The following is a 15,643-nucleotide window of genomic DNA, read 5'->3' on the forward strand; positions in this document are numbered from 1 at the left end:
TGATTAGCATGTTGTTAGCATGATTAACATGTTGCTAGCATCATAATAGCATGATTAGCATGTTGCTAGCATCATGCTAGCATGTTTTAGCAAGAAGCTAGCATGATTAGCATGTAGCTAGCATCACGCTAGCATGATTAGCATGTTGCTAGCATCATGCTAGCATGTTTTAACAAGAAGCTTGCATGATTAGCATGTAGCTAGCATCATAATAGCATGATTAGCATGTTGCTAGCATCATGCTAGCATGTTTTTAGCAAGAAGCTAGCATGATTACCATGTAGCTAGCATCATGCTAGCATGATTAGCATGTAGCTAGCATCATGCTAGCATGATTAGCATGTAGCTAGCATCATGCTAGCATGATTAGCATGTTGCTAGCATCATGCTAGCATCATGCTAGCATGTTTTTAACAAGAAGCTAACATGATTAGCATGTAGCTAGCATCATGCTAGCATGATTAGCATGTAGCTAGCATCTGGCAAGCATGATTAACATGTTGCTAGCATCATGCTAACATGTTTTTAGCAAGAAGCTAGCATGATTAACATGTAGCTAGCATCATGCTAGCATGATTAACATGTAGCTAGCATCATAATAACATGATTAGCATGTTGCTAGCATCATGCTAACATGTTTTTAGCAAGAAGCTAGCATGATTAGCATGTAGCTAGCATCATGCTAGCATGATTAGCATGTTGGTAGCATCATGCTAGCATGTTTTTAGCAAGAAGCTAGCATGATTAGCATGCGGCTAACATCATGCTAGCATGATTAGCATGTAGCTAGCATCATAATAACATGATTAGCATGTTGCTAGCATCATGCTAGCATGTTTTTAGCAAGAAGCTAGCAGGATTAGCATGTAGCTAGCATCATGCTAGCATGATTAGCATGTAGCTAGCATCATAATAACATGATTAGCATGTTGCTAGCATCATGCTAGCATGTTTTTAGCAAGAAGCTAGCAGGATTAGCATGTAGCTAGCATCATGCTAACATGATTAGCATGTAGCTAACATCATAATAACATGATTAGCATGTTGCTAGCATCATGCTAGCATGTTTTTAGCAAGAAGCTAGCATGATTAGCATGTAGCTAGCATCATGCTAGCATGATTAGCATGTAGCTAGCATCATGCTAGCATGATTAGCATGTAGCTAGCATCATGCTAGCATGTTTTTAGCAAGAAGCTAACATGATTAGCATAAAGCTAGCATGATTAGCATGTTATTAGCATCAAGAAAGAAAGAAAGAACGAAAGAGAAAGAAAGAATTTTTAGAAAAAAAGATGCATAGATTAGTTAGAAAGAAAGATGGATAGATTTGTTAGAAAGAAAGCTGGATAGATTACTTGGGTAGAAAGAAAGAACGATAGATTTGTTAGAAAGAAAGATGGATAGATTTGTTAGAAAGAAAGATGGAATTGTTAGAAAGAAAGAAAGAAAGAAAGAAAGAAAGAAAGAAAGAAAGAAAGAAAGAAAGAAAGAAAGAAAGAAAGAAAGAAAGAAAGATGGATAGATTTGTTAGAAAGAAAGATGGATAGATTAGTTAGAAAGAAAGATGGATAGATTAGTTAGAAAGAAAGATGGATAGATTAGTTAGTTAGAAAGAAAGATGGATAGATTAGTTAGAAAGAAAGATGGATAGATTAGTTAGAAAGAAAGATGGATAGATTAGTTAGTTAGAAAGAAAGATGGATAGATTAGTTAGAAAGAAAGATGGATAGATTAGTTAGAAAGAAAGATGGATAGATTAGTTAGAAAGAAAGATGGATAGATTAGTTAGTTAGAAAGAAAGATGGATAGATTAGTTAGAAAGAAAGATGGATAGATTAGTTAGTTAGAAAGAAAGATGGATAGATTAGTTAGAAAGAAAGATGGATAGATTAGTTAGAAAGAAAGATGGATAGAATTGTTAGAAAGAAAGATGGATAGATTTGTTAGAAAGAAAGATGGATAGATTAGGTAGAAAGAAAGATGGATAGATTTGTTAGAAAGAAAGAACGATAGATTAGTTAGGTAGAAAGAAAGAACGATAGATTAGTTAAAAAGAAAGATGGATAGATTAGTTAGAAAGAAAGATGGATAGATTAGTTAGAAAGAAAGATGGATAGAATTGTTAGAAAGAAAGATGGATAGATTTGTTAGAAAGAAAGATGGATAGATTAGGTAGAAAGAAAGATGGATAGATTAGGTAGAAAGAAAGATGGATAGATTTGTTAGAAAGAAAGATGGATAGATTTGCTAGAAAGAAAGATGGATAGATTTGTTAGAAAGAAAGATGGATAGATTAGTTTGAAAGAAAGAAGGATAGATTAGTTAGAAAGAAATATGGATAGATTAGTTAGAAAGAAAGATGGATAGATTTGTTAGAAAGAAAGATGGATAGATTTGTTAGAAAGAAAGATGGATAGATTTGTTAGAAAGAAAGATGGATAGATTTGTTAGAAAGAAAGATGGATAGATTTGTTAGAAAGAAAGATGGATAGATTAGTTAGAAAGAAAGATGGATAGATTTGTTAGAAAGAAAGATGGATAGATTTGTTAGAAAGAAAGATGGATAGATTTGTTAGAAAGAAAGATGGATAGATTAGGTAGAAAGAAAGATGGATAGATTTGTTAGAAAGAAAGATGGATAGATTTGTTAGAAAGAAAGATGGATAGATTAGTTAGGTAGAAAGAAAGATGGATAGATTAGTTAGAAAGAAAGATGGATAGATTTGTTAGAAAGAAAGATGGATAGATTAGTTAGAAAGAAAGATGGATAGATTTGTTAGAAAGAAAGATGGATAGATTAGTTAGAAAGAAAGATGGATAGATTAGGTAGAAAGAAAGATGGATAGATTTGTTAGAAAGAAAGATGGATAGATTTGCTAGAAAGAAAGATGGATAGATTAGGTAGAAAGAAAGATGGATAGATTTGTTAGAAAGAAAGATGGATAGATTTGTTAGAAAGAAAGATGGATAGATTAGTTAGAAAGAAAGATGGATAGATTTGTTAGAAAGAAAGATGGATAGATTTGTTAGAAAGAAAGATGGATAGATTAGTTAGAAAGAAAGATTAGGTAGAAGGATAGATAGATAGATAGATAGATAGATAGATAGATAGATAGATAGATAGATAGATAGATAGATAGATAGATAGATAGATAGATAGATAGATAGATAGATAGATAGATAGATAGATGATAGATAGATAGATAGATAGATAGATAGATAGATAGATAGATAGATAGATAGATAGGTTCATTAGTTCATATAGAATGGTAGTTTAATTGAGTCTAGGGCTTCAGGGAATTTAGATTTGAGTTTTTGTTGTACGCTATTGGGCCACCGTAGTCTTGGCTCAATTTGACCATGCTGCAATGAAAGTCAATGGGATTTTTATGATTTTTAATATTAATTTTTAAGAAATCTGAAAGTCGAATCAGTCTAAAAAGATATAGCAACTCGAGTCAGAACAGTCTGAAGGTCTGACCCGAGTTTGGAGTTTGTAGAGTTAAAGCTCTAGGAGGAGTAGCAGTCAGAAAATTTTGGGTAAGAAAAATAAGAAGAAGAATAATAATAAGTTTAAATAGGATTTCAGCAAGTTGGCTTTCTCAAGCCAACTTAATAAGAGGAAGAGCAAATTATACAGGGCCGTCTACCAGTCGATATTTCAGAATGGTAATGCGTTTTATGTATCACTCTATACTACGTGGGAAACATAACCACAACTGAAATGATTAGGTTTTGGCTTGACTATGTTATCAAACAATTAAAAATGTGTTGTTATTGTTAGAAACCATGTTCCCATTCAAAATCTCATGTCACACAGCTACCTTCTAAAAATCAGCCTTCTTAGAAATGTTTTGAACATCATAGAAAGTCAGTGGAGAAAGACATAATTCATCATAACATCGTGATATACACCATATACACAATTCACCCGCTATATTGCTATGTACCTGATTTTTCCTGTCCCTTCTTGAAGGTGTTCTTGAGCTCACTGAAAAGCCTGCACGTTGACCGGATTGGTTATATGTTTATGACAGTAGAAAACTGGGCCGGTTTGAGAATGTCTTTGGTACACTGCAGTTTTAAGGAAAAAAAAATATCTTCAGCAATGGTGTTGAATGATGAATTTGCACACGGTTTGTCTTAAAGCAAGACACCACGCAGACATATAAACAACATTAAAAACTTGATTTAAAGTGCAACTTGGGAACTTACGTCTGAGGCTCAGACCAACCTTTGGTTTGTGCATTCAATCAATGTGAAATTTAAACAAAAAGAACAGATTAGCTGTGCAAATTCAGAGGCTACATCCTTTTAAAGGATGCAGACTTCAAAGGCCACGCCTTCGAGGCCCGCAAAGGTCAGAGCGAGCGTTGTTAAATGGGACATCTAGCATAAAGAAAAATTTTCTTGTGACAGATGCCGTTGACGAGCAAGAGTAATGTTTGTATTATACTTTTTTTTTAGAAAATTATATTTAATTGTCTGAGAACAAGTACATAATAAAGAGTATAATCTATAAAATAGTATTTTAGATTACATTTATCAGCATAACGCGAGCTGACTGACAAGACGATGGCGAAAGATTTGGTTTCAAAGCGAAATGTAAAAGTGCCTATTTGGCAATATTTTGGATTGAAACCCAATGCTAATAAAGAATGAAAATATTAAATATAGCTGCGAGCAACGATTGCGGGCCCAAGCTGGTGGCACCGCAACCCCGGTGCCTTTAGGTAACTATGGCGGTACCGCCGGCTTTGGCCCTTCATCGCTGCTCGCAGGTATATTTATCTATATATATATATTTAAAGCCTTGGTGCCTTTAGGGTTGGTGGCGCTATAACTTTGACTTACAATAGACACATCCATGTGATCAGCCTCTTACAACGAACACACTGCTGAAGTTTCAACAAGATCAGTTAATGTATGATGAAGTTATAACACACGTCCTGTTTCACGTTTCTCGCCATAAATTCGTTTCCTCGCCACGGCCAAACGCTTGGTGGACACACGGCTGGTATTGCTGTAACTAAGAAAGTATAATCCAGGAATTTCTCAAAAAAAAAATCTTGTCACCACCAGCACACAATGAATTCTGGGGTAGGGTAGGCTAAGGCTTCGAAGGATTTATCTGTTGTATCCTTCAGTGCCCAGATAAAAACAAACAGTCTTTTTAATGCGGCCTTCAATGAATGCAGCCTCTGAATTGGAATGCAGCAATTGACAATAGTTTGTGGATGAATCTTTTATGATGTTACATAAGTTACTGTCCTCTAAACTACCCTACTGTACTTCAAAACTCAGATGGCAACATAAAAAGTGAAATGCCTTTGTACATAAATGACACAAAACGAAGCGGCTTATCTTTATATCAACAAATGGCATGACAGTGCATTTCTAAATCTCAAACAATTCCATTCAGACCTGTAATCCAAAATCTGGAATTGTCACGTAATCCCACACAAAAAATTGTCCCTGAATCCAGCCATTAGTGTAATGAAAGAACCCAACAAATAATACAGATAACTAGATCAGTAAAACATGATTAGGAACATGATTATTTAAGAGATTATGACTGAAAATAATACCCGACACACTGTTCTCTAAGAAATATACAACACACTATACAGATAGCAAAACAGTAAATACATAATTGCCACTCACCATTAAATGCTTCGTTATAACTAAACGGAGGAACTCTCCACTGAGAGGAACTCTCCATAATGCAAATCTCACCATTAACTCTCCAATTTCTCAGCTGTAAATGGAGGAACTCTCTGAGAAATTGAATATTCCGATTTAGAGGATGTGCAGCAGTGGCCTACATGCACAACTCAGAAAGACTGATTGGGTTTTAATCCCCATAAATGCATTGCTACATAAATCCCATTACAACCATCACTAGGCCACTGCTGTCATCAGTCATTATATGAAAACTCCAGCACAACAGACCATTTAAATTGACGCACTCTCTTTCTCTCTGCCATTTCTTTCGCATCAATAGTTTTTTCCTCTTAAAATTGAACTTTTTTTGTGAACTCAGCATTGGCAAAACATGTTATATTAAAACATCCAAATTATTCACATGACAAATTAACAGTAAAAAAAAAAAACACAATAAAATAGATAGAATGTAATAATAATTGGACTTGCCACTGTAATCTTGAAAGCAAAACTTTGTTTGCAAGGCAGACTTATAAAATCCTGTGTGCCCTTTACTTCCAGAAGACAGCCAATCAGATAAGTCCTTGCCATATCAAAAAAGCATTGTCCAGTTCAGTGAGCAATCCATGACAGCAATATATCAGTGGGCCAGCGAGATTGTGGGCCTACGCACTGAGGCTGAGACTGGGAATAGTGAACAGACCATTTGATCTGAGCAATGTGACCTATAATTTATAAATTGCCATCTGAAGCAAAGCTGTTTCCACAGGAACTAAGAGGGTCGCTCAGACCTCCAGTCCCTTCAGCTCTCTGTAATACTGCTCCACTCACATCACCACAGGTATTTGAAGAGCTTAAGGTCACAGAATTTAATTAAGATGCTCATCTGGCTACTTTGTACTCTACTATGTTTGAAGGTGACATAACCATGATTTGCATGAATATTAATTCCAACATGAATATGCATCCCACTACGACAAAAAAAAACAACAAAAAAAAAAAACGTAAACAATAATCCTGGGTTCAGGCAAATTGCCAAAGCAAGGAGAGGCACTTGAAAATTCATGACTGTTCTCGAAAACAAACAAAAACGAGATTTGCATTATTCTCTTCTTTCTTTACAAGCATGTTTTGAGGCTGCGGTGGGGTCTTTTGAGGAGCTGGAAATCAAGCTAAAGTGAGAAACAGCCAACCAATCAGAGCTTTCACCAGCACGGCCGTCATTTACGAGGTGAAGGGAACAGCTATAGAGACAGGCCCGGGACATTCTCAAACATTTCAGAGAGCAAGGAGGCGATGCAGAGTGATGGCTCTCTAATGCAGATGGAGTCTTGCTCTAGGGCTGCATGTTGAGATTTCTGTTAGCGCTGAGGAAGCTACACTACAATGTGTAGCACTGTCCTGACACTGCCCTTACACAGCCTTTACAAACATTAGACACTTCCAAAATGATTACGATTCGTGCAACAATTAGTATTTTTCAAAATAATTTGCTACCTAAATTAAATACTTAAAGGTGCTGTATGTAACTTTTTCACTAAATCATAAAAATACCATAATATTTTTGCAGATATTTAGGAAACATGCTGAGTTCACATATTTATGTGTGTTTCGTGTTATAATATATAGAATATCTGTTTTTGTTTTGGTCTGTGTGATCTCGCCCCACTGCCAGTTAACCCAATAGTATTTCAACTAGAGATGCACCGATTGACTGACGCGTGATCGAAACTGGCCGATTTTCACGTGATCGGCCATGACCGGCGACCGGCCGGTCAGTCTGACATATGCCGATTTTGTGCTGGTCAAAATGCACTCGGGCGCCGCATGATTAACATCACGCAACACGTGCACACGGAACGCAGATGTAGGAAACCTCGCGAATTACGGACGATTTACCCCTTATTTACTCCGCAAGTGTGAGAGGCGCATATTTTTTTCTGTGAGAGCATCAATGAGTGCATTCACACCGGGAGCAGGAGCAGCGCGTGAGCGTCGAGCAGGAACGTTTTTGCAGTGCTGCTCATACTCAATTAAAGTGAAAGCACACTTTTGATGAAAAAAAAGGATTCAAAAGTGCCCAAAATGCACAGAATTTGCATCTCATGTGTTGAACTGGAGTAGGCAATGTCAGAAAAGAAAATGTACCCATTTAAACTTTTTTTTATTGTTTTTATTATTGAGTTTGAGTAAAAGTATGGTGTTTTATAATATATATATATATAAATAGAGAGAGAGAGAGAGAGAGAGAGAGAGAGAGAGAGAGAGAGAGAGAGAGAGAGAGAGAGAGAGAGAGAGAGAGAGAGAAAATAAATATGTGTTAATGAAAATAAAAAAGTGGTTAGAAAAATAAAATCGGAACAGGCTAAAATCGGTCTCGGCAGGTCAAACTCACTGAAAATCGGAAATCAGAATCAGCCTAGAAAATTGTAATCATGTAATCGATGTAATCGGTGCATCTCTAATTTCGACACTCCAGGTTGCCATTTTGCAGGAAACACAGTGTATTGGAGCCAGCAAACAAACTGGGTCAGAGATTGCAGATTCTAACCAACCACAAAACCCTCGGTATCCATCAAAAAAATCGATGTGAACGAGAGAATATTAAAACGCAGATGTAAGTCTCCTCGGCTTTCATTTATTAATGCCCATTCCTGTTGCGTGTCCTCAAACTGGCAACACGTGTGAGCGTGGAGTCTGAGGAGGACGGGGCGGGAGAAACAACGATCTCCGAATATTTTGAATTTGAACTGCAGTACCTATTTCGACCACTAGCAACATTGGGTCATTTTGTGATAAGCGGTAAAATGTGGAAAATGTGGACCTTTGTTGATGGATGAAATTTGGGGTTAGAAAGATATTAGGAATTACTCCAGCACGTTTAACTGATTAAAAGAGATGGTAAAGGTATTAGAATATTATAAAATATTTTATTTAAAAAAATTGTGTTTTTATTTGATTTATCTTTATCTTATTTACCTTATGATGAACTTTTATCAAAGAATGGGTTGGGGGGGATGATAACTAGATTATCACAGTTTCCATAACAATTAACCATTAAGCAGCACAACTGTTTTCAACATAATATTTAGACATAATAAGAAATGTTTCTTTAGCAGTGACCTCTGAAGTAAATTAAGTGAAAATTCAGCTTTGCCATGACCGGAATAAAAAAGATAAAAATTTAAAATTAACAGAAATCAGTTACAATCACAATATTACTGTTTTACAGTATTTTTTTATCAAATAAATGCAGCCTCGGTGAGAATAAGAGCCTTCTTTTAAAACTTTTGGGGTGGGTAAGTAAGATTTGTACTGAATCTGTTGTACTGATTATCATAATAATATTCAACACAACAGCACTCAGCTTTTTGTGAAATGGCTTAAATTATGTAATACTTTATTTCTGTAATTTAGGAAAAAATATGAATCAAACTATGTTTCCCCTCACTTTGTGGGTGGCAACATCCAAACAATCTTCAAACAAACAAAGTTCAATGTCTGCTGCTTAAAGCTTCTGACAGCATTTAACCTACTGAAACATGGAACTGTACAAAAGATCCCTTTATACACATAGACATTCAGCTATTTAATTTACTTGGGTCCAGAAGATCAGTGAATTTGGAGGCTGCAGCAGTCGGGGTGCTGCTATGCCAAGAAGATTAGAGCAGGTGTCAGAGCGGGGCACAAAAAAACAGCTTCTGCTGCTTTGTGATTAATGAAGCCTCACTAAATTATGCTCTGGATGCCTATTGATTTGGCACTGCATCTGACCTGGAGATGAATTCATCTGCAAGAAAATATGAAAGACTCGCAAGCCCTGCTCAGCCAGTCCAGAGCCTGTGGCATTCATCCTCCAGCTAATTAGCATGTGCCCTTGAGCATTCAGCACCATTGCCCTAAATTAAAGTGCAAGGGTAGACTGATATTTATCAAGCCCTAAATAAGACATATATGGTTAACAATCAAAATGGTGTAAATGTTTTGAGCATATACTGTAGCTGACATTGTTAATTTGGAGTTTTTGCCTCTTTTATTAGAGAGATATTGACAAAAAAACAAGAGAAAGATGGGGGCGGGGTGTAGGGGGGATTCGACCTGTGCTCATTTTCAGATTTAAACTTGTATCGCTAACGTGATGATCACCACAACTCCAATGTGTCAAAAGCTTGCGCACTGTGGCTACACCATGGCACCTCTCCAATTGCCAAGCCAATATAATGTTATCAAATCTGTGATAGTACTTAAAGTACTTTTTTTTGTGAATTAACGACCAAGATTTTAAATGAACTGGTTTTAAATCAAGATTATCGGTTTATGTGACTGAATCAACCTGACATAATCTGGCAACACAAGCCAAAAGCTTTTTTTATGGGTAAGTGTACAGTAAGTAGAAATAACCTTTAATGCAATAACTGCCTACATCTATTTGTACTGTGAATTTGCTAACCACACAAAGTGTGAATGTCTTCACATAGTTTCCTTTGGAAAATTATCTCAATGGCAACATCGCTCATGCTGATGCAGAAACCCAAAACCGAAATTTTCACACATGAAATCACGGGTAACAAACAGAACGAGGGGTAAGGAGGATCCAAAAATTAACGGAATCCTTAAAGTTTTAATGATGTAGAGGTAGTCAATGTGTTTCATAATATCTCAAAACAAATAAGATGAAAACCGACATGCTGAGCGAATGAGTCATACAATTGCTATGACAATTTCTGCCTAAACTGAAAAGAAAAACTAACTCCTGTTGTTTTTTATAACAAAGTCTGCTGTACATTTACTATAGCCTATGCTAAACTTTTAATAACATACTGCCAAGATAGCTGTCTATCTGTCCATTTTTTCTCTATGTAAAGAGAGGAATGGATTTCTTTCTCTTTCATCGTGCTGTGTGTACATGAAAAATAAACAGTAATGCTAATAAACAAACTTAGAAAAATGCCATTCAAATATAAAGCTAATCACTCATCTTCTGATCTACATTCATAAGTAAATGATCTAATTAACTTCACAAAACACTCAAAGATCTATGAGACAGAAAGTATACAGAACGTTTTATTGGGATAAAGTAAGATGCGATTTTGTTAAATTTCTTCTAAAGTTGCTTGCTATCAACTTTGTTTTTTTAGGCTATTTATCTGTGTGTTTCTTTAGTCGGAACAAAGGACCACAGCGTATTCATGTCGTTGTAAGTGAGCTGAAACCCATTGGCAGACATGCACATTTAACGCGCGGAGGTTTCTTTGGCAACCCAGCCCCTTTGTCTCCATGGCAATGGCTGGCCAGTTTACATCCAAGCGCGGCTGTTCCAGAGACATGCAGAAGCTCCGTTTTACGCAATAGGTCATTTGCGCAGTAGCTACCCAAACAAACGATTAAGCGTCATCACAGAGCGCAGATCGTTGCAAATGTGATAAATAGCTTATTTGAATAGTTACTGAGACCTACCGTATGTGCAAAGAAGAAAACATAAAAGGGACTTTTAACAGAACGAGCATGGTTTTATTGCAGGCTTTGTTAAAGCGACAGCCCAATAATTCATCTCTTTAGAACAGACTGAATAAGATGCTGATTTTCAGTCTTTATCATGGCAGTTTTTTTCCTACTCGGCGGACCAGCTAATCATTAATTGTGTAATATTGTGGATATTTTCTCACAAACGTTTGTCCTAGACCAACGTTTGACATGTATTTTGGCCAATTTCCAGCATGCTTTTATGTTTTCACAATTGAGCAACAATGCAACGAGTGGGAGATGAATGAGCTCACGGTCGCTTTAAACCTGTGATGCACGGTGAGGAATCGAGACGTTTTAAGACTCTTCTTACCCTTTGAAGCATCCTTTTCTTCTTTAGACTTAGCCACTTTTCCACTCATAGATCCCAGTTTGGATGTATAGATCCCGATTTAGATTAAAATCCGAAATCCTTCAGTCGTGTATGCCCACTGTCGCTTTAGAAAATCCTTGGCCAATCCAAAACAAAGGTACCAGGTGAGGAGATAAGAGCTCTGTAAGAAACGCATTTTAAATAAACAAAAGTGTTATTATTATTATTATCTGTAAAACATCAGAGAGAAAGTGATGATTCTCGTACCTTCTATCGACATTTATCAACAGCCGTCAATGCAGTTAAACATACAGACAACAGAAGTCGAGTTTACAAAGCGCATGGATAGTAACAAGTCCGCCAATGTCACAATCAAACGCAGACCTTCACGTAGTGCTCTTTGTTATCAACAAGGTTATCTCACCTTATCTCTTCCAAGTTGTCTCCTACATTAATGCACATTGATATAGAAAAACGGCTCCCGCATGAAGCTCGAGGTGGTGAAAATAAGACTAACCCTGGCGTTTCCGAAGAAGAAACGAGAGAACAAAAAGCGCGAGGGAAGGAGAGGGGCTTCCACCGAGTGTCAGTCGACGTCAGCTGTGACACATTGGTCGCGAGCGCTGATATAACCTGAGGAACCACCTTTTGATACCTTACAACAGAGATGTTCACACATTTACCAGCCTGTTGCCAGCGTTTGCGGGTTTGATGTAAAACACGGAATAATGTAGTGTGAGCAACAGGATAGTATTGAGTCAAAACCTAAATAGCACCCCTAAAGGAAATAAAACTGATATTCATAATAATGGACGGCTTACAGTAAAACAGTTGTTTGTTTGATATTTTACAGCCCTACACTTTAGGCAATGTCTTGTTTGTTTGTTTTTTGTTTTTTTTAACGATGCTAAAAATTCCAACAGTCCCCGAATTACACACACAGACACATGGTTGTTGTTGTTTTATGGTTTAAGTAGCTTAATAGCATAATATCTGGACAAACACATTTAGGATTAAAAACTGTAAACATCAATTGTTAGCTATGCAGCATATTTTGAATGTGAACGGGCACGTTCATGTTTATTTAGGCAATACAATTTATTTAGGGAATTTGTTTTTAAACTTTGGAGTTGCCGATCAAAATAAATAATGTCTGAGAGAATGATTTTGTAGAACTAGACAATATCTCAGATAAAATATAATTTCTTACCCGTTTAATCGACGAGATAGGCTATCTACGACGAGGTAACTCTAGGTAATTCAACCACGAAGTAAAGTTCACGTACTCCTTTGTCCACTTTTGACACCTATATTGAATCACAGATGCTTCGCTTTAAAATGCTGGAATTCTTTGTCCTTGCTAATTTGGAGTTGACAGAAAAACGACACCAGACTCTGTTTATCACCTGACGGATTGTAGCTCACTCCTTTGCTGCACTGGGTGGAAGGAAACAGAAGGCGATGGTTTAAGGATCCATACTTGCTATTTTTAGCGACAGCTGGACGCCTTTCAACGTTTCATTGACCAGACTTTCTTAAAACGGTGTCCAGCTTTAAACTGACAGTGCTGATTTATTTGTTAAATCATAATTACGCAAATTATTCTACAAACAAGGGTTATGGAAGACTTTGCAGTAAAAAAAAAAATACCTTCCCTCGTGTAGAAAAACTTCTAATTATTTAATACAACATCATACACTCCTTTCAGATGGGCAAATAAATTCTAAAAGGGAAAATGTCCTACATCATTTTTAGCAGCTGCATTTCCAGCAGAATGAAGTTTACCTCCACAAAACCGATGACATTTTTAGGTTGCAATCTACAAAGTCACCTTGGAGAATTGAAGAATATAGCAGGTTTAAAAAGAGGCCATCCTAGATTGGTTAAAGGGGTTTATCTGAGCACAGTATCTACGGGGTTTGCAGTTGGTCAGGCAAGAGCTCACATCATGAGAGCTGAAGGCTATGCTAACTTCACTTTGCCCTTTACTGTAACTTTGCTAACCTACACAGATTCTGTCAAATCTACAATATTTGAGTTGACAGCTAATGCTTGTTTAATGTTAAAATGGGGATTTATGGTGGACAACAATGTTGACAGTTATGGGTATGGAGCTAAATGCTTGAATTATTGCAGTTATTTACAATAATTTAGTGTTTGGAAGTCTCTGTTCTCACATTGTAATTATTGTTTTCAAGTCTGTCATATCTGCTTATACCACCAGCATTAAGGCTGAACACTATGTGCATATTCAAATAATGTGGAACAATAAATGCTTAGTTTTTATTGTACAGAAAAACTACATATACTGAAGAGAATCACTTACAATCTTTACGATTAAATATATAGTTCACAGAATTTATAGATGTTGAATTGTGGTGTACACTATATTATGTTGGCATTTCTTTATCATGACAAGATCTACTACACAATATGTGTACTGTACAACAGTGGCATGCATACGCAGACAGTATCTTTGAATGTACATTGTAGTATAAGACAGGACTTCAATGTGGATGAATGGCCTCCTCCTTCATTTATATTCATGAGAACTGAGTGATAGATAAGAAATGTCTCTGCTGAGTTGGGTTGCATTAAGCAGATTTCCAAACGGAGAATCAATATTTTTGGATTGGCAATCAGAAGCAAAATGTCATGGAGGTCAGTGTGCTATTGAACTCAATAAAGAATGGGGTCACTAGCTGGAAGACTTTATGAAAACGTCTGTCTGATTAATGATCTCTCTATTCTGCATCTGGCTTGTCAGTTAAGAGTAATTTACAACTCCAATAGTATCACTAAAAATGTGTCAAAACATTGCATTTTTCATTCAGTTACATGTGTTCCACTTAATAAGTGGCATTTTGATTATGTGTAAGTGGCCACTACTAATTACAACATCATGCATTAAATCAACAGACCACTTATTTAACCTTGGTGTGTTGTTGCATTTAATGTCCTAAATGATTAGGGCCATATTGATAACCAAATAATAGGTCTATCCCATACTGATGTCTGGAGAGCAGGGTATATGCCAACGCATTCTCACCCCAAGGCGTCACCTTTGACCATGCTTCAATATTTGACGTTTTAGGCGCCCTTTAGCGTCACTTACATGACGCGATCCTACGGCGTCATCTAACTGACGCTAAAGGAAAGCGTCTGTTAGAGGACGCGGTTAGGTTTAGGTGTGGGGTGGGGGTAGGGTACACGCGATCCTAGGGCGTAATCTTTCTGACGCTAAAGGGCGCCTAAAGCGTCAGATATTAAAGCATGTCCAAATGCTTCCCAAGGCGTCAGTTAAGTGACGCCTTGGGGATGAGTATATGCAGTAATACTAAAGGACACAATACAATTTAATAATGGTAAATTAGTTATTGCACATAAAATTGCAGACTTGACATACTTTACAGAATATTTACTCTGAACAAACATAATTTGTTCAAATGGAAAAAAATAAATAAATTCAGAACTGGAAAATAGTTTGTGTATAGTTTTAGGAAAGAGACCTGCCCTAAGTCTGAGTGTTTTTTTTAGTTCCTACCAATTTCCCTAAACAGTAATAGCAGCTAAATCCTAACTGTCAATCAAACATCCCCCAGTATGATTGTGTCAAAATATGATACATTAACTACATGCTTTTAGCTTAGATCACGTGACTCTCCCACACTGTCCATTGTGCCACTCAGTTGTCACTCAATCAACCTTGTTAAAATAACAGTATAGGAAAGGACTAAGTCAGGAGTGTTGTTTTCCAGAGGTGTCCTCGAAATGCTTTTACTGATGAATGGCTGGAATTATGGTATTATGTGGGCAACAATTATCCAAATGTTCATGAAGAAAAGCTCAGCTGTGAACGCTCAGTTATTGGGCTGACATTGATGGCAGCTTTACTTAAACAGCCAGGACAGAAGGAGGAGGCGGCACACACTTCAAAGTGACTTTGGAGAACACAAAAGTAACTTTTGTAGAAGTTTTTAGCTTTCAAAGAAGTCATGCACACTTTTCTCTCTTATTTAATTGGAGTATTTATAAGTTTACAGCTTTAAATAAAGTCTATGAACATCTGAGCTCAAATCAATAAGCTAGTCATTGTGGTCGATCAAATACAGTAGATATTTTTTTTTTTTAACAAACCAAAT

General features: G+C 36.6%; 1 protein-coding gene across 4 annotated transcripts in view; it reads right to left on the minus strand.

Moving 5' to 3' along the window:
• Window positions 1-12,891, minus strand: part of fgf13a (fibroblast growth factor 13a) — a 119,174-nt gene extending 106,283 nt beyond the window's left edge. The window contains exons 1-2 of one of the 4 annotated variants that reach the window (XM_039664711.2): window positions 12,712-12,891; window positions 11,502-11,682 (exon numbers count right to left, since the gene is read on the minus strand). In XM_039664711.2, coding sequence (XP_039520645.1) covers window positions 11,502-11,550 — 49 coding nt within the window. In that variant the 5' untranslated portion in view covers window positions 11,551-11,682; window positions 12,712-12,891. Of the gene's footprint in view, window positions 1-11,501; window positions 11,683-11,768; window positions 12,218-12,711 lie in introns of those variants that run through there. The other 3 variants (XM_039664710.2, XM_039664709.2, XM_089134869.1) reach the window with 3 other exon arrangements.
• Between the last annotated feature and the right edge of the window lie 2,752 nt (window positions 12,892-15,643).

The sequence above is a fragment of the Pimephales promelas genome, chromosome 9 (assembly GCF_988280905.1).
Source record: "Pimephales promelas chromosome 9, fPimPro1.hap1.1, whole genome shotgun sequence".
Classification (NCBI taxonomy): domain Eukaryota; kingdom Metazoa; phylum Chordata; class Actinopteri; order Cypriniformes; family Leuciscidae; genus Pimephales; species Pimephales promelas.